We start from the raw sequence: 25,427 nt of genomic DNA, 5'->3' as shown, positions 1-25,427 counted from the left end.
AAGTTCTACTGAAAATTTTCTGTCTTGGTTTTTCTTTTCTCTCAATGGTAGTGCAGCCAATGAGAAGTCATAATACCTATTCCATAGGCATTATGTTGTGCACCATCCCATTTTAAAAATCACACAGGCACTGCAGATAACATTTTTAGTATTGGACCATGCACAACACACTTTCTTTTTGACTTTCCTGCTCTTTGAGTGAAAATTGAAAAGCATTTTACTAAGGGGTAGCCAAGGGTGATTTGCATGGGTCAAATTTTAATTTAAAAAAATATTAAAAAGTTTTTGTTAATGGTGCTGTTTTTATAAACAGGTGTCCCTTTATTATGGCAATGCGAATATAAAAATAAGTCTTGAATTGCTTAAGTTCTTTAGCAAAACCATCAATATTCTCAGTAAAAAAAGGTAAAGGAGACTAGTTTATTTAGAAGCTTTTCTTTTGTAATTGCATTTTTATTGAAATGTCCTGAGGGATATGATACAAATAGCAGTGCCATAAAATGTATATAATAGGTATCATAACACATTTGGTACATTTATAGGTGGGAACATCGAGGAAAGCATTTCATAAGTATTGTGTGGAAGAATAGGCAAGAGGAGAAAACAAGAGAAAAAATTTAAATTAGTGAGAAAAGACAAGAGCTGAGAGGATGATTGAAAGGTACAAGAACTTACAAAATAGTTGTAATTAACATTGTTCTGTTCAGTATGCATTCAGTATGTCCCTGATGTTTTTCCTGGAGAAAGTGGCTTCTTTGCTGCCGTTCTTGACACCAGGCCATCCTCCAAAAGTCTTCGCCTCACTGTGCGTGCAGATGCACTCACACCTGCCATTCCTAAGCAAGCTCTGCACTGGTAGTGCCCTGATCCATCAGCTGAATCAACTTTAGGAGACAGTCCTGGCGCTTGCTGGACTTCCTTGGGCGCCCTGAAGCCTACTTCACAACAATTGAAGCTCTCTCCTTGAAGTTCTTGATGATCCAATAAATGGTTGATTTAGGTGCAATCTTAATAGCAGCAATATCCTTGCCTGTGAATCCCTTTTTGTGCAAAGCAATGATGACTGCACGTGTTTCCTTGCAGGTAACCATGGTTAACAGAGGAAGAACAATGATTTCAAGCACCACCCTCCTTTTAAAGCTTCCAGTATGTTATTCTAACTCAATCAGCATGACAGAGTGGTCTCCAGCCTTGTCCTTGTCAATATGGACACCTGTGTTAACGAGAGAATCACTGACATGATGTCAGCTGGTCCTTTTGTGGTAGGGCTGAAATGCAATGTTTTTGGGGGGATTAAGTTCATTTTCATGGCAAAGAGGGACTTTGCAATTAATTGCAATTGATCTGATCACTCTTCATAACATTCTGGAGTATATGCAAATTGCCATCATAAAAACTGAGGCAGCAGACTTTGTGAAAATTAATATTTGTGTCATTCTCAAAACTTTTGGCCAGGACTGTAATTATAGCACATTTAAGACTATTAAACCATTAATTTCAATAGATTACTTTTAAAAGGAGTTTATTGTTATCATGCTTTTCATTTTTTGAAAATCAAATATTGAAATCAGTTTATGATCTTTTTTTTTTTTCTTTTTTAAATTTTTTTTTTTAATCCAACAGGAAAAAACAGAAAAAAGAAAAAGGGAAACGGGCAATTTTCACACTTTGTTGTCATCACGCAGGGTTTTTTAAGTAGGATAGCAGCAGATGTAATAACACATATTTGTAACAATACAGCAGGAAAAAAAAACAGCCACTTTTCCAATTCACCTCGCAGGGTGCTTTAAATAAATGTACACATATATTTCAAAACACACATCTGTAATGATACAGCATCAAACCAACCCTACAGTAACCATCCTTATAGTTAAAAAGAAAAAACCCTGAATTACATATAGCTTCTGATCATTCAGATCAAAATGCCCTGTTGAAGTCTTTTAAAAAATAAGTAAAAACAAAAGAAGAGAGAGAAAAAAGGGGGAGAAAGGCCCCCGAGCCCCCCTCTAATCCCTATTTCCTTACATCGTCACTTTCTATCATTGTCGTCCTATGCCCATTCTGCTGGGAATATTGAAATCAGTTTATGATCTTTATACTGTTTTATTCATTTTGCATTGGTAGAATTAGGTTACAATTAAGGAACACATTGTAGTGACGTGGTTGTTACATAGCAATACATCGGTTGATAATAAATGCAGTTTGTGTGCAATCAAATCTAGCCACATGTTATTGTAATGGCAGTGCCATTAAGTGACAGTTATTTCATTCTGTAGGAGCCACTATACTATATAGTGACAGTAACCTACGAATGTTTTGTTTGCAATACGTGGTTGGTTTCAGTGCCATTTTTTCCCTATGGCTTGTGTAAAGTGTTAACACAAACCTCAAGACAGCCTAAAACGCAAGATAAAAAATAAAGCTGGAGTGAAAAGTGCATAAAAAATAAAAATACTTTATTTAAATTTCAATATGTATGATCAAAAATAAGTGATTCAGTTTCTCAGCAATGAGTTGAAGAGAACATTAAACACTAAATACATTTTATTAACATAAGGCTAAGGTTATTTACTGCCTCCCTCTAGTCATGGGTGTCGCCATGTTGAAATCTATCTTTCACCACATTCCAGTGCTGACCTGTTTGCACATGTGCAGCAACTCTCCTTCAGATACCTGCAGTGCAACCTAGGTTCCAAGACAAAAACCCGGCGTTAGCAGGCAATATAGCAGCGTTGAGCTCAATACTGCACACAAATACAAGCGCTGCTATGAGCTGGTTTTACGTGCTCGTTCACAATTTCCCCATAGACATCAATGGGGAGAGCTGGCTAAAAAAAGCCTAACACCTGCAATAAAGGAGCGTAAAGCTCTATAATGCAGCCCCATTGATTCCTATAGGGAAAGAAAATTTATGTTTACACCTAACACCCTAACATAAACCCCGAGTCTAAACACCCCTAATCTGCCGCCCCCGACATCGCTGCCACCTACAGTAAACTAATTAACCCCTAATCTGCCGCCCCTAACATGTCCGCCACCTACCTACATTTATTAACCCCAAACCTGCCGCCCCCAATGTTGCTGCCACCTACCTACACTTATTAATCCCTAATCTGCCGCCCCTAACATCGCCGCCACATACCTACATTTATTAACCCCTAATCTGCCGCCGCCACCTACCTACCTATACTTATTAACCCCTAATCTTCCGCCCCCAACGTCGCCGCCACTATACTAAAGTTATTAACCCCTAAGTCTAACCCTAACACCCACTAACTTGAACATAATTAAAATAAATCTAAATAGAAATTAAAATTAATACCTATATAATTCCTATTTAAAACTAAATAAATACTTACCTGTAAAATAAAACCTAAGCTAGCTACAATATAACTAATAGTTATATTGTATCTAGCTTAGGTTTTATTTTTATTTCACAGGTTTGTTTTTATTTTAACTTGGTAGACTAGTTAGTAAATAGTTATTAACTATTTACTAACTACCTAGCTCAAATAAATACAAATTTACCTGTAAAATAAAACCTAACCTCTCTTACACTAACACCTAACCTTATACTACAATTAAATAAATTACATAATTTAAATACAATTAACTAAATTACTGCTACAAAAAAAAGAAATTATCAAATATTTAAACTAATTAGGTGTGTGTAGGTGTGTTAAAGTGTGCGCAAGAGGCACCAAGCTGCTCCAACCCTAAAGTCCCTCAAGTTAGGGAAAAAAAGATATGCAAAAGAATGAAAAAACAGGAGAAGCGCTAGTAAAAGCTAAAGGTGCTACAATGAAAACAAAGTAAAATGATTTGCTATGCAAACGAAATGAGATAAAATAAGAAATGACTTGCTTTGCAAATATAATTTAATCAAACAATCATAGAGGTACAAATCCTGCAAAAATAAAGTGAATAAACATGAAGGTATTTAAAAATCGGACGTCTCCGATATGTAAAAACACAAATTAAAATTAAAACAAATGACTACTGTTGCCAATATAGACCTTGTCTCGATATTATGTAGAGGAAGTCGACATAATAACTAAAGTCCTCAGATGAGATAAAAAGAGGATCAAAGCCGGGTAAAAGTAAACCCGTTTTTACCTTCAGGCGTACCGTCTGTGTATTAAGAATCACCTCCGTGAGGCGTATGTATATCCCGTGACGTCACTGATCGGGAGGCGTCGTCTCTGTAGGGAAATCCTATTGGTCAGGATAACTTGACAGATGAACTATAGCGGCCGCTATATTGTAGATGTTGAACCCCGCTCTTAGTGCAGGATCGCACGCAGGGTCATAGTATATCCAGATCTCTCTTATAGACCTTGTAGTAAGGGACTTTGATGTGCAACTTGAAACCGGCTTAACTTAGGCGCGTGGCCCTTCACAATGCAGTCCTCGTGCTCTCTGTGGGTAGCTGAAAAAACTTGTCACTTCAACAGAGTATTAAAGTCCTTATAGACAATAAATGAAGTGCAACTTTCATACAGCTACCTTACACTTCATTTATTGTCTATAAGGACTTTAATACTCTGTTGAAGTGACACCTACCCACGGAGAGCACGAGGACTGCATTGTGAAGGGCCACGCGCCTAAGTTAAGCCGGTTTCAAGTTGCACATCAAAGTCCGTTTACTACAAGGTCTATAAGAGAGATCTGGATATACTATGACCCTGCATGCGATCCTGCACTAAGAGCGGGGTTCAACATCTACAATATAGCGGCCGCTATAGTTCATCTGTCAAGTTATCCTGACCAATAGGATTTCCCTACAGAGACGACGCCTCCCGATCAGTGATGTCACGGGATATACATACGCCTCATGGAGGTGATTCTTAATACACGGACGGTACGCCTGAAGGTAAAAACGGGTTTACTTTTACTCAGCTTTTTATCTCATCTGAGGACTTTAGTTATTATGTCAACTTCCTCTACATAATATCAAGACAAGGTCTATATTGGCAACAGTAGTCATTTGTTTTAATTTTAATTTGTGTTTTTACATATCAGAGACGTCCGATTTTTAAATACCTTCATGTTTATTCACTTTATTTTTGCAGGATTTGTACCTCTATGATTGTTTGATTAAATTATATTTGCAAAGCAAGTCATTTCTTATTTTATCTCATTTCGTTTGCATAGCAAATCATTTTACTTTGTTTTCATTGTAGCACCTTTAGCTTTTACTAGCGCTTCTCCTGTTTTTTCATTCTTTTGCATTTAAACTAATTACATAGCCCTATCAAAATAAAAAAGCCCCCCCAAAATAAAAAAACCCTAGCCTAAACTAAACTGCCAATAGCCCTTAAAAGGGCCTTTTGCGGGGCATTGCCCCAAAGAAATCAGCTCTTTTTCCTGTAAAAAAAAATACAAACAACCCCCCAACAGTAAAACCCACCACCCACACAACCAAACCCCCCAAAATAAAATTCTATCTAAAAACCCTAAGCTCCCCATTGCCCTGAAAAGGGCATTTGGATGGGCATTGCCCTTAAAAGGACATTTAGCTCTTTTTCAGACCAAATCCTAATCTAAAAATAAAACCCACCCAATAAACCCTTAAAAAACCTAACGCTAACCCCCGAAGATCCACTTACAGTTTTTGAAGACCGAACATCCATCCTCAACGAAGCCAGGAGAAGTCTTCATCCAAGCGGCAAGAAGTGGTCCTCCAGGCAGGCAGAAGTCTTCATCCTTCTGACGCGGAACGGCTCCATCTTCAAGACATCCGGTGCGGAGCATCCTCTTCTTTAGATGGTCGCTGAAGAATGAAGGTTCCTGTAAATAACGTCATCCAAGATAGCGTCCCTTGAATTCCGATTGGCTGATAGAATTCTATCAGCCAATCAGAATTAAAGGTGAAAAAATCCTATTGGCTGATGTAATCAGCCAATAGGATTGAGCTTCAATCCTATTGGCTGATCCAATTAGCCAATAGAATTGAGCTCGCATTCTATTGGCTGATTGAAATCAAATCAAATTTATATATATGTATATATATATATGTATATATATATATATATATATATATATATATATTATATTATATATACGTATATTATATATATTATATATATTTTATATTATATTTATATATATATATATATATATGTTAATAAATATATATATATATATATATATATATATATACAGAGTATATATATATATATATACTTCTCTCTGTGTGTATATACAGTATATATATATATATATATAAATATATATATATATATATATATATATATATATATATATATATATATATATATATATATATATATATATATATATATATATAAGCCACAGCCAGTACATTACATGAGAACACCCTGACTTAGAGCACAATGTGACCGGGTGACCCTGTGGTATAAGAAGCTAGTATGCAGGTAACAGGTTTGTAAATTGTACCTCTGTGCTGTGCTTTTAGTTACGGGACCGGCACAGCTGCACGCACCTCTGCTGTTTGACTGTTTGTCTCCTTAGATGGCGCTAATAAATCTACGCATCACAGCTGCGCAGCGATGGATGGACGTGACCCTCCTCTTCCCCCTCCCTCTCACATACTCCAGGCTCCGTCTCTCCTCCCGGGCTAAGAGCTGCCCTGGCAAGCTAATTTTCTTTTTAATCTGTGCTCACTGCTGCGCCAGGGGAGCTCTCTTAGTCCGGGGCATTTGACGGTATTTCCGGGACACGAGACATACAGTCCCAGACGGGAATGTCCCAGTAAAACCGGGGCAGGTGGCAACCCTATGCCCAGCTGCAGGTAAAAAAAATGAAGAAATGAACTGCAGCCAATCAGCATCAACAGCGCTGAGGTCATGAACTCTTTTACTGTGATCTCATGATAGTAAACTTCCTTAAACTGAATAGGGAAATAACACAAGTGTGCATGAGGCTCAATCCCTTACTGGTCCCAGGACAGGCAAACTGGTTTGCTGCTTAACGTCCTTTACAATGGGGTGTGAATACTTAAGACATTTTGATGTAAAATATCTTTCTTTTTTACATATGGATGTTCAGGTGATATTTTCTAGTCAGCTTTTTACAGCTATGCTGTATCACTTTCAAGTGTTTCAACATTTGGGTATCATGGCCCTTTAAGTAATGTATGTGTGAAAAACTTTTTACCTTTATTATAGTATTACCATGGCCAAGGAGGTGAATATTTGAGCATTATCATATTTTACTTTAAATGTATGCTGTGCCGTGTTTAGTGAATGCCTGGAGGATAATGAAATGTAATTTAGAGTTTCTTCATGTGCTGCATTAAATATAAATCATAAAAGATAACTTTTAGTAGCAGCAAGTTATTAATACATTTCTTTTGATGGGTGCAAATGAAGCAGAACACATCTGGTGTGTATCCTCTTTGCATGTGATTAATAGTGCAGAAATTGTACTATTTATATTTTTAAAAAATATACCTAAAATTAAACACTATCAGATAGTTCTAAAAAACTTCAGATTTTTTTCAGTGCTTACAAGTAATCTACAGCCATCTGGAATTTGCTTTCCATAAAATTATTTACAAACCATAACTTTTGTGAATTTAAATTTAGAGAGCTCTATCTTGGCTGAGAACTGATGTATATAAAAAGAATGGTTCATTGAAGTTGTGTGTAGTTTATTCAAAGAAGATAAATAATCTATAAAAACAAAGCTGAGAATTATGTAAAAGACTTACTGGTTCTGAAGTGACGTTATAAACACAATTTGTTAACAAAAGCTTATTTTGTTTTTTAATTCAGTACATTTGTGAACGGCACTTCCAAAAAGTATTAAATCGCAGCTTATTTACTGGTTTACGTTCCATCACTCACTTTGGAAGGCCGCAGTTCGAGCCATTTTTCCTCTCTCTTCAGGAAGTTCATCCAGAGGTGAGTATTTATAGTGACTGTAAAATAATATAGAGTATAATTACAGTGAGTTACTTAATGTGCTAACAGCCTATTTAGACGATGAGATATATAATGTATTTATGCTTTCAGTGCATGAACATTAAAGGGATATTAAATGTTAATATTTTCTCCAGTTATTTTAAGCAATGGAGTATACAGTAAGTATAGGTAGTAAGGAGAGTGTTAAAATAGAAAAAAAAATGTATAGCATAGTACCCACAATGATGAGTGTTTACTTGTAATCTTTAGCAGGTGCTACAATTTAGATACCATACTGCCCCCCTTCACCCCCAGAGGGTAAGCAGAGCGTGCTACTTCTGGTCTGCATTAGCTGCTATTATACCTGTGTTGCTCATGGCTAATGCACTGTACGACCCATCACACAGATTTAATAGCAGCTAAAGCAGAGTAGCAGGAGAGGGCTTTGCTTCCTTTTGTGGTAAGTGCTATGGCATCTGATTAGCTTTACCACCCATAGAAATAGTACAACTTATAATTGCTTTATACCCCAGTGCTTACAAAAGCATAGTAGGAAATATTTACCTTAACTGCCTCTTTTAGTATTTTTATTTTTATTTACAATGCATAAGGTTTACAACATAGTGGTGCTTGTATTAAAAAGTTATCAAGGCCTCATTACATTTCCATAATACTTCTAAAATGGTGCCCATTTTGTTTATTACAACCCCTTTAGCCTGGCATCTCTGTAAAGTTTGCGCTGCTATCAGAAAAAGTTTTTTTACACAGCATAGATAAATAAACATATTAGCGAAACCTAACATTATACAGCACATGAAAAAGGGGATTAACTAAAAACTAACATAGTTTGGTAGCTTATTTTTTTGGGTTTGTGCCAAACGTGTGTGTAGTCTCTTTTGGCCACTTTTTTTCTTTCATGTAGGAGACCCCTAGTGAAGTATATTAATCTATTGTCATAAAAGAGTCTTCAAATCTAGAAATATATTAAATCAATTACAGTATAATTATAACAAACACCAGATCTACACTTTAGCCTATATGTGCTTTGCAAGTATTGTGCAGCTCACTCCTGGCAAAATGTGCAGCCTCTTTTGGCACTTGAGTGCAGTACGGCTTCAGATAGAAGCCAAATGTTAAATGCACTTTTTTACTTGCTTAGAAAAAAACTAAAGATTGAGGCTGGTAAATCACAGCTAATACAGGAATTCATGGCAGACAACTCAGCTAACACACAATCAGAATATTACCAAGGCATAGTACAGGGCAAAGGCAGACAAGCCAGGGATTTTGAGCATGACACAGACAGGCAGAGTTCAATAATAATGCAGATTGTATCAGAACATCAAACGCAGGTCTACATGCTGCATATTAGATAAGGATAAAGTATGAAGCAATGTTAGCACTTCCCTTCAGGTGCTCGCTGCCAGCCCCGGTTCTCCCAAACCGCGTATAGAAGCAGAAAGTGTTAAAAGTGGTGGCGCTGTGTCATCTCCAGGTAACCAAGATGCCCATGTCCTCTGAGTCAACCTTGTTGCTTTCACCTCCAAAATAAAAGTGCTCACAATCGTGTAGCAGATTGCACAGCATTGTCTGAAATCTGCTACACTATTGTGAGCGCTTATACATGCTGCATAGGATGAACACACCCATGCACTCATGCACATTACAAGTAGCTGTTTAAGGATAGATCTAAACTGTATTAGTGAACGCCCATATACAAAGAATCAACAGAATACACTGTAACATACATATTATAATAACATGTTTCGCTAAGGATGTAAAATGAGAAATCAGAACCTTATTACAACCTAAAACTGTTTGGCAGGACAACTTTATACAACAAATACTATTAAATATGATAGATAGATAGATAGATAGATAGATAGATAGATAGATAGATAGATAGATAGATAGAGCAACCGGTTTTAAAATTGTATAGAATGTATAGTTCTTGCAATTTACTGCTTAATTAATGCTCAGTATTACCCCAGGCTAAAAAACAGGGATGCAGTGTAGGATCTATATCTTTTGTAAGTCAGGAATGTAACCAGGTGTGAAGAAACACACATAAGCTAGTTGACAATATTTATTTTGCTAAACAACACTTATGTGGATGAAATTAGAATTAAACTTTCTTGATACAGTGTGTGTTTTTTGTTTGTTTTTTAAACAAAAAAATCCAGTTTACTTCACCAGACCGCTGCTTCCTAAACCTAATGCCAGCTCTGAGCTAGTGGTTTGCAATCACCCTGGACATGTCCAAACTGGGTGATTGACAGCCCCTACTCATGATTGATTGGCCTCGTGTGAGCAGGTGGTGGCGTTGCACACACAGTATCTTGTGCAGTGTTAATTGCAGGCAGCATATTTCTGCCTGCTGGACGGAAGTGAACCTTGTTTATTCAATCATTTTTTAATGTGGCCCTTTTACTCAAAATTTAACACTGTTTTCTTGGTTTTTTTTCTGTTAATTGTTACTGCTTAAAGGGACACGGTACTGTAAAATTCTCTCCTTTAATGTCTTCCCAATTATCCATCTTACCTGCTGGAGTGTATTAGAGGGGCAAGTTACCTACATGCTAATTTACTTTTGCTTTGTGAGCACTTACCCTTCAGCTACTCTTTTACTGCATGTTGTAAAGAAGAAGAAAAAAGAAATAACAGCCAATCCGCATCAAGAATGCTGAGTTTACACTTTACTCTAATGTGATCTTATGGGACTTCATGGTAAACTTCCATAAATTGAGTAGTGAAATAAATTGACTTTAACTGCATAAGCAAGATGTATGCCATCCTGACTGGATGTTTAAAGTCCTTTTATAATGGGATCTGGCTACTGAGGAAATTTTGAGGTAAAACATCGTCATTTTCTACATGAAGATGTTTATGTGATATTTTCTAATCAGCATTTTACAGATATGCTGCATCATAATTAAAAAAAAAAAAAAATGTTCTTCTTAGTGAAGAAGCCTAATATCCTTTAAGAGATTTTTTATCCCCAAGCCTAATATCCTTTAAGAGATCCCTCTCTACATATCTCAAAACAGAATGCATCTGTCATGGTCAATTAAATACCTGTTCTATGTTAATTTTCTTTTTTTTTCTTTTTTTTGCATATATTGTGTATTATTATTGTTTTTTGTATTTTATTGTACCCTATGTTATCAATGCAATGTCTTGTGGACCCAGGACACACTTGAAAACGAGAGAAATCTCAATGTATCCTTCCTGGTAAAATATTTTATAAATAAATAAATTTCAAGTATTTCTTAATGGACCTTCAGCTTAAGCACACTTGGCTTAAATCACATTCAGGTTAGCGCACACGCAAAAGTCAGAATAGGGTTTTGTAGCTCTCCCCTTAGAAGTCTAAGGGGAAAGGGAGTTAGCGCAGCTACACTAACCGACCACCTGAGGCTTTTTCTTGAGCGAAAATGTTTTACCTTCAACTTGTAAGAATTGGTGCACTATTGATTTAACTTGAGCAGTGTTAGTACTCACAAGCGCTAGTATTTTTGCACTCCACTTGTAATCTAGGCCTATGTTGGCTGTGTGAAAATTCTCTAGTTAAAACTTTTAACCATTAACTTGTGATATCAGATTGTGCACTATTCTTAGAGCAGGTTTAGGGTTACTATATGAATATTGTAACCTGCGCTATCAGTAGCGCTCCACTTGTAATCTAGGCCTCAATGTATCTTCTCAACCACAGATGGCAAATGGTCACTTTCATTATATATTTTCCATATGATTTAGTTGTAAATGGAATAAGGAAAATAAAGAAAAAAACAAAAACTTGTATAAAATCCAAATCTTGCATTCTTCTGCAGGTGAACAACATTTCTGCTGTTCATCTTCTGAAGCACTTAGGTTTGAAAAAATAAATAAATGTGTCAGACCATTAAAAATGCCAAATACCTCTCAGGTCTGGACAATGTTGCTGCAAATTGGTAGTCTCACCGCCTGAAGGATTAAAGTCATTAGATGCTAAACAGTCAAAATTCCCTTTGAAATCCAGAACTTATAGGCCTCTAAATGTCCACATTGTCCCATTATTCTGTTTGCATAAGGAACCAGAAGGTTCATCACTGGATTGTTTCCTCTAGTTTATTCCATCCTCTACTTCTACCTCGTCACCTCTGACCACTCTTCCTCAATCTCTTGACTGATCCAACCAGCAATAAACACAACCAATTACACCTGTCTAACTTAGAGGTTCAGCCCATTAGTTACGCGCATGTCCTAGGTGATAGTTTTAATAAAAATACTGCTATTTCAAAAAAATATGAAGGAGCAATTTCTCAAACTTTTAAAACTCTGCAGTAAGTATAACAAGTCCTTTAGAGCACATGAGGGATAAAAAAAAGAATTATAGTAGTGTCCCTTTCAACTGTATAAAATTAGACTTGAGATTTTCTTCTTTATCGTATTCCTCATCTCTTGAATCCCCCCCCCCCCACCGTATTTCCCAGTGTCCACTGCAATTATTTCCAGATTAAAAACAGATTATAAAAGAGGTACATGTAGACTATTCATTCAAAGTGCATTCCCTTTGTGGAATTTTGAAAATAGCAGACTTGGACCTAAGATTCTAGTTTCTTCCAATTGTGTTTCCATTGTATACAGTTTTGTATAAAATCCACCTCAATTTGATTTACACTTGCAAAATATGAGCCCGTGGTTTTGTGATAATGTATATTGTATGTTAATTTGGAGATGGAATAATCATGATATTAATTATCAGTTATTAACAAGTTCATTATTTTAAAAGTGTTCTTGTTCCTTTTGCTTCACCAATCTTTATGAAATTTGCCAAGAAAATGGATTGTGATGGAAGAGTTAAAAAAAAAAGTAAAAAAATTCAAACATTTCATACTAGGCGATAAGCCTTCCCAGAGGGCAATCTATTTAAAATTACTGAAAAAATAAACACAATTATCAAAAATAAAAAAAAATAAACCTAATCTAATACCCTATAAAAATAACCCCCCCCCCCCCAAAATAAAAACACCCCCTAATCTAACAATAGACTACCAATAGCCCTTAAAAAAGCCTTTTGTAGGGCATTACCCTAAGTTAAACACCTTTTACCTAAAAAAAATTACAAAGTACCCACTAAAAGTAAACCCCCCACCCACACAACCCCCCAAAATAAAAAACCTAAGTCTATAAAACCTTGGTTACCCATTGCCCCTAAAGGGGCATTTGTATGGGCATTGCCCTTAAAAGGGCAATCAACTCTTTTGGTGCCCATTAAAAAAAACAAAAAACTCTAATCTAAAAAAAAACCCATCCAAAAAAATAAACAAAAAATCCTAAATCTAACCCCAAAATAGGTACTCACAGTTCCTGAAGTCTGGCGGTGAAAGAGTTCTTCCAGGCGGTGACATTTTCATCCAGTGCGGGGACTTCTTCTATCTTCATCCGGAGGGAATACGGAGCGGAGGTGACCGCGGAGCCAATAGGATTTCAGTAGCTCTCATCCTATTGACTGATTTGAAAATTTCAGCCATTAGGAATGCAAAGTACCCCGATATAAATGGGGTACCTTGCATTCAATCTTCAGTGTGCGGCGGCAACCACATGAAGAGGAACCTCCACGCCGGTCCTGCTCCGCGGCTGCCAGTCCGGCTCCACGATCACCGCCTTCACTCTGGATGAAGATAGAAGATGTCCCCATGCTGGATGAAGATGTCACTGTCTGGAAGAAGACCTTCACCGCCATACTTCAGGAACTGTGAGTACCTATTTCAGGGTTAGACTTTTAGGTTTTTTTGGGGGGGGTTTTGGGTGGGGTTTTTTTAGATTAGGGATTTTTTTTTTTAATGTGCAGCAAAAGAGCTGATTGCATCCTACTGGCTGATTATAAAACTTCAGTCAATAGGAATGCAAAGTACCCCAATATAAATGGGGTACCTTGCATTCAATCTTCAGTGTGCTGTGGCGACCACATGAAGAGGAAACTCCACGCCGGTCCTGCTCTGTGGCCGCCAGTCCGGCTCCACAATCGCCGGTCAACTCCGCTCTGTGCCGCCTTCACTCTGGATGAAGATAGAGGATGTCCCCATGCTAGATGAAAATGTCACTGTCTGGAAGAAGACCACCACCAGACTTCAGGAACTGTGAGTACCTATTTCAGGGTTAGACTTAGGATTTTTTGTTTATTATTTTGGATGTTCTTTTTTTTAGATTGGAGTTTTTTGTTTTTTTAATGGGCACCAAAAGAGTTGATTGCCCTTTTAAGGGCAATGCCCATACAAATGCCCCTTTAGGGGCAATGGGTAACTAAGGTTTTATACACTTAGGTTTTTTATTTTGGGGGGTTGTGTGGGTGGGGGGTTTACTTTTAGGGGGTACTTTGTAATTTTTTTTTAGGTAAAAGAGGTGTTTAACTTGGGGTTTATTAACCTTTTGGGTTTTTTTGGGTGTTTTTTTTTTTAGATTAGGGATTTTTTTTTTTAATGCACAGCAAAAGAGCTGATTGCTCTTTTAAGGGCAATACCCATACGAATGCATCTTTAGGGGCAATGGGTAGCTTAGGTTTTTTTAGACTTAGGTTTTTTATTTTGTGGGGTTGTGTGGGTGGGGGGGGGGGTACTTTTAGGGTGTAATTAGTACTTTATTTAGGTTAAAGGAGCTGATCACTTTAGGGCAATGTCCTACAAAAGGCTTTTTAAGGGCTATTGGTAGTTTAGTGTTAGTGGGGTTTTTTTTTAGATTAGGGCTTTTTATTTTAATGGGCAGCAAAAGAACTAATTGCCCTTTTAAGGACAATGCCCATACAAATGCCCCTTTTGGGGCAATAGTTAGCTTAGGTTTTTATAGACTTATGTTTTATAATTTTAGGGGGTTGGTTGGGCGGGGGTTTTAACTTTTAGGGGTACTTTGCAATATTTTTAGGTAAACGAGCTGTTTAACTTAGGGCAATGCCCTACAAAAAAGCCCTTTTAAGGGCTATTGGTAGTTCAGTGTTTTTATTTTGGCGGGGCTTTTTTATAGGGGTGTTAGTTTAGGTTTAAAAAAAATTATTTTGGATAATTACATTTTCTGTAATTTTAGATTTTTTATTTTTTTGTGATTTTAGTGTTTGTTTTTGTAATATTAGATTTTTTCAATTTTTGTAATAGTTTTTTTTTTATTTAATCTTAAATCTTGTAAAATAATTGGGCTTAATTTATGGGGTTGTAGGTTAGGGGTCTTAGTGATTAGACTGATTTTTTGCGTTGTGGGGGGTTGGTGGTTTAGGAGTTAATATTGTAATTAGGTAGTTTGTGTTGTTGGGGTATGGAGGTTTAAGGGTTAATATTTTAATTTGCGGATTAGGGGTTAATTACTTTATTCTTTTGCGATGTGGGTGTTGGGGGTTTAGAGATACATTTTGCGTTAGGTGTTTGTTAATATTTCTTGCGGGAGGTTAGGTTTTTTTTGTTTATACTTTATGTGGGAGGTTAGTTTTTTTTGTTAATACTTCGTGCAGGCATTTTTTTTTGGGGGGGTTTCGGCAGTTAGGTTTTTTTTGTTAACATTTTGTGGGGGCGGTTAGGTTTTTTGATTAAATGCTTCATTACATTCTATTGGCTGCGCGCACAACCTACATTCTTTTGGAAGCGCGTGCAACTGACGACGGCAACGTACGCGTTACAAACACGACTATATTATAGACTAAATCTGTAGATATAAAGCTTTACAAATGAATTTATTAACATATTTTGAAAAATATACAACTATAACTTTTTCATTTTCAGATAATAATACTTTTTATATAAAAGTCATAATTATATTGATAACAACTATCCTACATCAGCAAATCAAACAAGTGAGGGAGCCCACCAAAAAAAAAAAGTTATATAAAATAATAAAAATATATATAAACAGTGCTAGAAAAATATATAAATGTTCCCAATAATAAAAACTAACTATATAAAGAATACAATAAACACCATATAATGGTATGATGTGTAAAGAGAATATATATGTCTGTATGAATGTGGCAGTTTGTAATATTCTTCCTTTCCCTCCACCGGCTGCACTTCTGAAAATGGTCTCGTTCACCATTCAATCTGGAAATGACAATAACAAGAAGGTGCCTCATTGTGCAGAAATCTCATGATTAAGGATATAATAACCCAAAAGGAAATTCACTCACATTAGCAGGGCCGGCCCTAGCCATTGCAGGGCCCAAAGCCGGATGGCAAAATGGGGCCCCTTTTCTCTCCACCCCCACCCCATCTCCGCCCCAACCCCGCCCAATCTCAACCCCCAACCCCGTCCCACAGCTTTTATAATGAAAAAAATAATAATTTAAGGTAATGCACAACATTTTATATATATATAAAAAAAAAACATAAATGCACTAATGTGGAGCACTATAACATTGTATATATTGCAATTTACCATTTGTACTATTGGAACAACGGTTTATGTATATAATGAATAATTATGCTGACAATTAGGAACAGTTGAGTTGAACTGGGCCTTATTTTTATGTGTTTTCTTATGATAACAAGAACATTAGAGACACCAGGGCCGACCCTAGCAAGTGCAGGTCCCTAGGCAGATTGACAGCCCAGGGCCTCTACCCAGAACAAAAAAATACTTAAAAGAAATGGGGCAATGCACTGTACCACACAAACACACAGATATAATACACAGAGAGATATTTATATACACATACATCCACACACTCAGACACATACACAGGAACACAGCCCCCCCCCCCACACACACAGCCCACACACACACACAAACACAGCCCACACACACACACGCAATACATAAATAAAATAAATGCTGCCACCAGCAATAAAATGAAGCCCCCAGCCCCCCTGCAATAAAATGAAGCCCCCGGCCCCCCTGCAATAAAATGATGCCCCAGCCCCACTGCAATAAAATGATGCCCCAGCCCCACTGCAATAAAATGAAGCCCCCAGCCCCCCGCCCCCCTGCAATAAAATGATGCCCCAGCCCCACTGCAATAAAATGATGCCCCTAGCAATAAAATGATGCCCCATCACCCCTGCAATAAAATGATGCCCCCAACAAAAGTATGATGCCCCCAGCAATAAATGATTCCCCCAGCAATGATTCCCCAAGCCCCACTGCAATCATGCCCCCAGCAATAAAATTGAACCCCCCAGCCCCCTGCAATAAAATGATGCCCAGTCCCCCTGCAATAAAATGATGCCCCATCCCCACTGCAATAAAATGATGCCCCCAGCAATAAAATGATGCCCCCAGCAATAAAATGAAGCCCCTTGCAATAATATGAAGCCCAGTCTCCCTGCAATAAAATGATGCCCCCTGCAATAAAAATATCCCCCCAGCCTCCTGCAAAAAATGATGCCCCCAGCAATAAAATGATGCCCCATCTCCCTTGCTATAAAATGATGCCCCCTGCAATAAAATGATGCACCTAACAAAAATATGATGTCCTCAGTCCCCCAGCAATAAAATCAGTCCCCCCTGCAATAAAATGAAGCCCCCTGCAATAAAACGAAGCACAGTCCCCCTGCAATAAAATTATGCCCCAGCCCCTTGCACAAAAACTATGCCCCTGCAATAAAATGATGCCCCCAGCCCCGCTGCAATAAATGATTCCCCCAGCCCCACTGCAATGATGCCCCCAGCAATAAAATGATACCCAGTCCCCCTGCAATAAAATGATGCCCCGTCCCCACTGCAATAGATGATGCCTCCAGCAATAAAATGAAGCCCCTTGCAATAAAATAATGCCCAGTCCCCCTGCAATAAAATGATACCCCCTGCAATAAAATGATGCCCCCTGCCCCCCTGCAAAAAAATGATGTCCCAGCAATAAAATTATGCCCCAGCTCCCCTGCAATAATATGATGCCCCCAGCACCCCTGCAATAAATGATGGACCCAGCAATAAAATGAAGCCTCCAGTCCCCCTGCAATAAAATTATGCCCCAGCCCCACTGCAATAAAATGATGCCCCCAGCCCCACTGCAATAAAGGATGCCCCCAGCCCACTGCAATGATGCCCCTGCAAGAAAATGATGCCCAGTCCCCCTGCAATAAAATGATGTCCCATCCCTACTGCAATACAATGATGCCCCCAGCCCCACTGCAATAAATGATTCCCCCAGCCCCACTGCAATGATGCCCCAGCAATAAAATGATGCCCAGTCCCCCTGCAATAAAATTATGTCCCATCCCCACTGCAATAAAATGATGCCCCATCCCCACTGCAATAAATGATGCCCCCAGCAATAAAATGAAGCTCCCAGCAATATAATTAAGCCAGTCTGCAATAAAATAATGCCCAGTCCCCCTGCAATAAAATGATGCCTCTGCAATAAAATGATGCCCTCAACCTCCCAGCAATACAATTATGCCCACAGCCCCTGCAATAAAATGATGCCCCTGACAAAAATATGATGCCCCCAGCACCCCTGCAATAAAATGAGGCCCCCAGCCCTCTGCAATAAAATGATGCCCCCATCCCCACTGCAATAAATGATGCCCCCAGCAATAAAATGAAACCTCCCTGCAATAAAATGATGCCCACCCCCCTGCAATAAATGATGCCCCCAGCCCTTCTGCAATAAATGATTCCCCCAGCCCCACTGCAATGATGCCCTCAGCAATAAAATGATGCCCAGTCCCCCTGCAATAAAATGATACCCCCAGTCCCCCTGCAAAGAAAATGATGCCCCAGCAATAAAATTATGCCCCAGCTCCCCTGCAATAAAATGATGCCCCAGCCCCACTGCAATAAAATGATGCCCCCAGCCCCACTGCAATAAAATGATTTCCCCAGCAATACAATGAAGCCCCCTGCAATAAAATGATGCCTAGCCCCCCTGCAATAAGATGATGCCCCTGCAATAAAATTATGCTCCCAGCCCCCAGCAATAAACAATACCCCCAGCCCCACTGCAATGATGCCCCAGCAATAAAATGATGGCCAAGTCCCACTGCAATAAAATGATGCCCCCAGCAATAAAATGAAGCCCCCAGCAATTATATGAAACCCCCTGCAATAAAATAATGCCAAGTCCCACTGCAATAAAATGATGCCCCCAGTCCCCCTGCAAAAAAATTATGCCCCAGCAATAAAATTATGCCCCAGCTCCCCTGCAATAAATTGATGCCCCCAACAAAAATATGATGCCCCCAGCATCCCTGCAATAAATGATGCACCCAGCAATAAAATGAAGCCCCCAGTCCCCCTGCAATAAAATGATGCCCCCACAATACAATGAAGTGCCCTGCAATAAAATGATGCCCAGCCCCCCTGCAATAAGATGATGCCCCCAACGCCCCTGCAATAAATGATTACCCCAGCCCCACTGCAATGATGCCCCCAGCAATAAAATGATGCCCCATCCCCACTGCAATAAAATGATACCCCCAGCAATAAAATGAAACCCCCCTGCAATAAAATGATGCCCCCAGCCCCCCTGCAATAAAATGATGCCCCCAGCCCCCTTGCAAAAAAATGATACCCCAGCAAAAAAATTATTCCCCAGCTCCCCTGCAATAAAATGATGCCCCCAACAAAAATATGATGCCCCCAGCACCCCTGCAATAAATGATGCACCCAGCAATAAAATGAAGCCCCCAGCCCCCCTGTAATAAAACGATGCACCATTGCAATAAAATAGTGCCCCCAGCCCCACTGCAATAAAATGATGCCCCCTGCAATAAAAATATGCCCTCAGGCCCCCCTGCAAAAAAAAATGACGGCCCCAGCAATAAAATTATGTCCCATCTCCCCTTCAATAAAATGATGCCCCCAACAAAAATATGATGTCCCCAGCAATAAAATTATTTCCCCAGCCCCCCAACAATAAAATGAATCCCCCCTGCAATAAAATGATGTCCCAGCCCCCCTTCAATTGCCCCAGCAGTAAAATGAAACCCCCCTGCAATAAAATGAAGCCCAGTACACCCGCAATAAAATAATACCCCAGCCCCATGCAATAAAATTATGTCCAGCACCACCTGCCAGAGTGCCTTTGAATAATTAAAATGCTATCTAATGAATGAATCCACCATCCATATAGGAAAAATTAATGATTATGTCACACTCAGTCGGGTCTGTGACTCCACCGTCCGGCGGCGGTCTGACAGACTCTCAGTCTCCCCCACATGCTAACTTACTGAGTGGCACTAGTCACACTCACTATGTCTGACTGTCTGGGGGCCTGGGCCAAAGCAGGGCTCCTCACCTGGCTACGACGGTCTGCGACTGCTGCTCACTCTGCTACCTGCTGTGCACTGAAGTCCCTCGTGAGCTTGGCAGGCAGCTATGCTCCACCTCCACCCTCCGGTGCCGTGCTCCGCCTCCTCCCCTCAGTGACAGCACAGAATGATTGAAGATAAAAATTTATATCATCCAATCATTCAGTGATGCTGTCACCTGGCTGGCTGTGCCGTGTGCTGCTGAGTCTGGCGTGGCCTCCCTCCCCCTGCCTGAAAAAAAATTTGTGTGGCCAAAAAAATAAAGGCGCCAAGAAAAAAATTAAAAAAAAAAAATTGGAAAAAAAATATATATATATTTTTTCACCTTTGCGGCAGGGCCCCCCTGACCGCGGAGGCCGGCCCTGCTCATTAGCAAAAGTAAACTGCAGTGCAATTCATGTTGTCCGGGACCTCTGAGCTGCCTGGCAAGCTCCGTCCCAGCTGCAGAAGCTCCTCCTCAATCAATTATCCATGGGCAAACAGGAAAAAAAAAAATATTTTTCAAATAACAGACACTGTCAAAAGTTGCTCTCAATGTTAGCAGATCTGAACAAGACAAAAAACTTCATATGGATGACACTCAAAATAGCAGGAGTGTAAATATAAAATGCTTTAATAAAATAATTTAAAAGTAAGCAACATTTCACAGCTATGCTGCAGTTTCATCAGATTTAGTAAAATAAACTCACACTCTTGCTTATAAACCCCTCCCATGCAATCACCCAAAGCCCACAACACGTGGTTATCCACAATACATACAAAATATCTAAATGGATTAGACCAGCAAAAAAACAAAAATTGAATCCCATAATAATATTATGTTAAACAATATCAATTGCAAGAAAAAATCATAACAATTATTATGTGATAAATTAACACAAATAATCAGTCACAAAATATCCATATCTATATATCTATATGATCATTCATATAAAATATAAGTTAAAAATCAAGACAAAAATAAATTGTGCATTGTCTTAAGTGAATGTATAGTATGTGATGTGGCATGTATGCAACAATACACAAATCGACCCTAATAGTAAACTTATGTTTAAATAAATAATCCTTTAAATTAGTTAAACATATAGGGGCATATTTAAGAAGGTGCGAGCGGACATGATCCAATATTGCGGATCATGTCCGCCGCACATCGATAAATGCCGACAGCATATGCATTTACGCATTTATCATTGCACTAGCAGTTCTTGTGAAATGCTGGTGCCATGCCGCCCCCTGCAGATTCGCGGCCAGAGCAGGCGGACAGGTTTTAGAGCAGTTGTCTTTAGACCGCTGCTTCATAATCTGTGTTTCTGGCGAGCCATTCGGAGCTTGATAATTCGGCCCCATAGAATGTTTGATTGTGAACACATTTAACTTGTGTCTGTTATGATCAATGATCTACTACGTGATTTTATTTAAAAAATTTGCTAAAACAGGGATACTTGACTGATGTGCTATATAGCTTTTGTCTTAACAATTTTACTTAGCAGCAACCCCATAAAGGGATTTCTGTGGTCAAACACAGTACCGTACAATATATATACTATATATAGATATATATATAACAGTCACATAATAAGATAGCAGTTTTTTTCTGTGGATGTCAGGCTTTGTCATCAGCCTGAAGGAACTGTCTGAACCATTTGATAAAGGTGCTGGTTGGCACCTAAACGTCATGGGACCGTTTTAATCTTTGAAAATTCTACAATAAAAGCTAAGTTTTATTTTTACCCAGCGAGTGCTATCTTATTATGTGACTGTTTTGTATACCTTTGATATGGCACCCTGGTGGCTGCTTACTCAATATTTGAGGATTGGAGTGCAGGTCTTTATCTATTAATATTAATATATATATATCCAAAACTAATGCACTCGCTGGATTTACCAAACTCATATGTTTATTATGTTAATATTTTCAGGGGGCCCCAAAAACATTCCCATAATAAACATATGATTTTGGTAAATCCAGAGAATGCATTCATTTTGGACCTTTATAGATTTTTTTCCTTAAAGGGACTTCAAAGTAATTTTTGTTATTTATGCATTAGAACTTATTAACTGCATTAATCTGCATACAATTTTAAAAGCATTGAAAACCTGCAGTATTGTTTAAATAATATGCATTTTGGCCTTCATATGCACATATGCTGTGAGAGCCGTGCACCAGTATTCAAGCTCAGAAAGCTGGCGGTGGTGTGTATTGTGTCTGTGAAGACTTCATTTGTGTCATAGAAGCCACCACCGACTCTCTGAGAAGGTGTAGTGTTTGAATACTGTGCACTGGCCCTCACAGAGTATGTGTGTATGCCGTAGAAAAAACAATCACTTTTTCCAGAAGCATTTTTGCTAAAGGAAGTATATTGCAAAAATGTTTCTATTTCACATTGAAATGTATCCATGCAAATTTTTATTTTTTACCTTTTTAATCCCTTTAATTCCTTTATTGTGGCCAATTAGAGACTGATAAAAACAAGCCCTGTACTGACCACCCAATCACTGTACAGCGTGTAAGAGTGTCTGGGTTCTGCACTCCAGCTTCTCTGGGGAGAGCACCTACCCTCTGGAACTCTCTGCCTTGTGCTGTCAGGCTTTGCCCTAATCTTTCTTCCTTTAAATGCTCCCTGAAGACTTTTCTGTTCAGAGAAGCCTACCAACCAACTCAATAATAAATTAATTTCACTTACCTAATATTTCCCTCATCTAACTCTGTATTAACATCCTTCTCAATCTTGCAGTCCTCACCTCCTGTTTCCCAACCTCCTATCCTTCTAGATTGTAAGTTCCCATGGGAATAGGGCCCTCAATCCCTCCTGTATGTGTTTGTAAATTCTGTCCTGTATCTTACAAGTCTTGCATTGTTTTATTTAAATGAATTGTATCCATGGACAGCGCTGCGGAATATGTTGGCGCTTAATAAATAAAGTATAATAATAATAATAATAATAATTGATACGTGATTACACCTTCAGGTATGTGTGTGTGTGTATATATATATATATATATATATATATATATATATATATATATATATATATATATATATATATATCCATAAAAAATGAAAGCACTCACTGAACTTTCTTCCCATAAAAAAATAGCTTTTATTGCAGCATTAAATTTCCATAACATTATGGGTATACTGGGTGTTTGAACTTGAGTGCCATTTGACAAAGGGACCAGACTGGTACCCGAAAAGTTATGGAATTTTAATGCTGCAATAAAAGCTATTTTTTATGGGAACAAAATCCAGTGAGTGCTTTCCTTTCTTATGGATATCAACATTCTCTGACCAGCACCTTGGCAATTACATACCTAAGGAGTGCAGATCAAATTGATATAATTATATATATATATATATATATATATATATATATATATATATATATATATATATATATACTTCACTTATATACACACACACATATATATATATATATATATTTCAATATTTCATACTGTAAAATAAAAATAGCAGATATTTTGTGATTGGTATTTTAATTGATAAAAACAAAATCACTGTAGGTGATATATTTTAATGGCTAAGTATTTAAAGATTGAATACTTATTGGTCTCTTTGCCAAACTGATATTATGCTCCTGACTATGGGATGCTTTTTTTTTTATCAAAAAGTTCTCAATCTTACTGGGTCAAACTCAGCAAAGCTTGGTAAATCCCACAAGATTCAATTCCCCTACTCCAATGGCGACATTAACAAGCATATTCTAACTTGATACAACAAAACAATACAGCACTCTATTCTCACTTTGCATCTTTTACATTCTTAACGAGTAACATGGGGGTCAATCACAATTATTTAGAAAAGTTTATCAAACTGCATTTATTAAATTCCTTTGAATGTTGTATTCAATGTGTCTTTTTTGTTGCTATCTTGAGATTTGGATAACTGTAGTTGATGGAATGTATGGGTCAATTTTCCATTATCTGATCATTTGCATATTGATCTCTTTAATGTTCCAAAAAGTATGTCAGGTGCCGTAAAACAACTTGAAATCAACCCCTATGTCATTTATTTGTAAACATACAGTATTAAATGTATCTTATTATGATTGTTATTATTAATAATAATAATAATAATACTTCCTGTTTTTATTTTGAAGGTTCGAAAAATTGGAGTTTTCAGCTGTGGACCCCCAGGAATGACAAAAAATGTAGACAAAGCTTGTCAGATGATCAACAAGAAAGACCAGACACACTTTACTCATCACTTTGAAAATTTCTAGATTGAAGCATCTAGAACACATACATTTGCCAATATTCATTTTATGCATTTCAAATTTGCTTATGCATTTTTAAAAAAAACATTTTATCAACTGCACTTTTATCATTGTATTAGTATTAACATGACAGCATTCTAGCTTCTGCTCTGGCTTTTTGCTTGTGACAGACATGTTCAAGAATCTATGTAAACCATTGAAATGGGTCAGATATTTAAATATCTAGAATCAGCTGATATATTATTTTTGTTCAGGGGTGATAACCTGCACATTTTGTGTTACATAACCCCAGCCTACTGCCATGGGTAAAACATACTATATTAGCCTTTTTTAATGCTGAGATTAGCATCAAATGCATGAGCATTGTGCCAATCTCTGCTCTATCACATCAGCTGATTTGTAAGTATACTTCATGCACTGTGCACAGAGCATATTTACCAATGAGCATTGCGCCAATCTCTGCTCTATCACATCAGCTGATTGGTAAGTATACTTCATGCACTGTGCACAGAGCATATTTACCAGTGAGCATTGTGCCAATCTCTGCTCTATCACATCAGCTGATTGGTAAGTATACTTCATGCACTGTGCACAGAGCATATTTACCAATGAGCATTGCGCCAATCTCTGCTCTATCACATCAGCTGATTGGTAAGTATACTTCATGCACTGTGCACAGAGCATATTTACCAATGAGCATTGCGCCAATCTCTGCTCTATCACATCAGCTGATTGGTAAGTATACTTCATGTGCACAGAGCATATTTACCAGTGAGCATTGTGCCAATCTCTGCTCTGTCACATCAGCTGATTGGTAAGTATACTTCATGTGCACAGAGCATATTTACCAGTGAGCATTGTGCCAATCTCTGCTCTATCACATCAGCTGATTGGTAAGTATGCTTCATGTGCACAGAGCATATTTAACAGTGAGCATGTTGCTAATCTCTGCTCTATCACATCAGCTGATTGGTAAGTATGCTTCATGTGCACAGAGCATATTTACCAGTGAGCATTGTGCCAATCTCTGCTCTATCACATCAGCTGATTGGTAAGTATGCTTCATGTGCACAGAGCATATTTACCAGTGAGCA

At 38.0% G+C, this 25,427-nt stretch overlaps 1 protein-coding gene across 1 annotated transcript in view; it reads left to right on the top strand.

The window, feature by feature from the left end:
* Nucleotides 1-24,648, top strand: part of LOC128663307 (dual oxidase 1-like) — a 485,563-nt gene extending 460,915 nt beyond the window's left edge. The window contains exons 32-33 of the mRNA XM_053717572.1: nt 7,761-7,889; nt 24,217-24,648. Coding sequence (XP_053573547.1) covers nt 7,761-7,889; nt 24,217-24,339 — 252 coding nt within the window. The 3' untranslated portion in view covers nt 24,340-24,648. The remainder of the gene's footprint in view (nt 1-7,760; nt 7,890-24,216) is intronic.
* The last annotated feature ends 779 nt before the right edge of the window (nt 24,649-25,427 follow it).

Source organism: Bombina bombina, chromosome 6 (genome assembly GCF_027579735.1).
Source record: "Bombina bombina isolate aBomBom1 chromosome 6, aBomBom1.pri, whole genome shotgun sequence".
NCBI lineage: Eukaryota > Metazoa > Chordata > Amphibia > Anura > Bombinatoridae > Bombina > Bombina bombina.
This window is presented reverse-complemented; position numbering and strand designations above follow the sequence as displayed.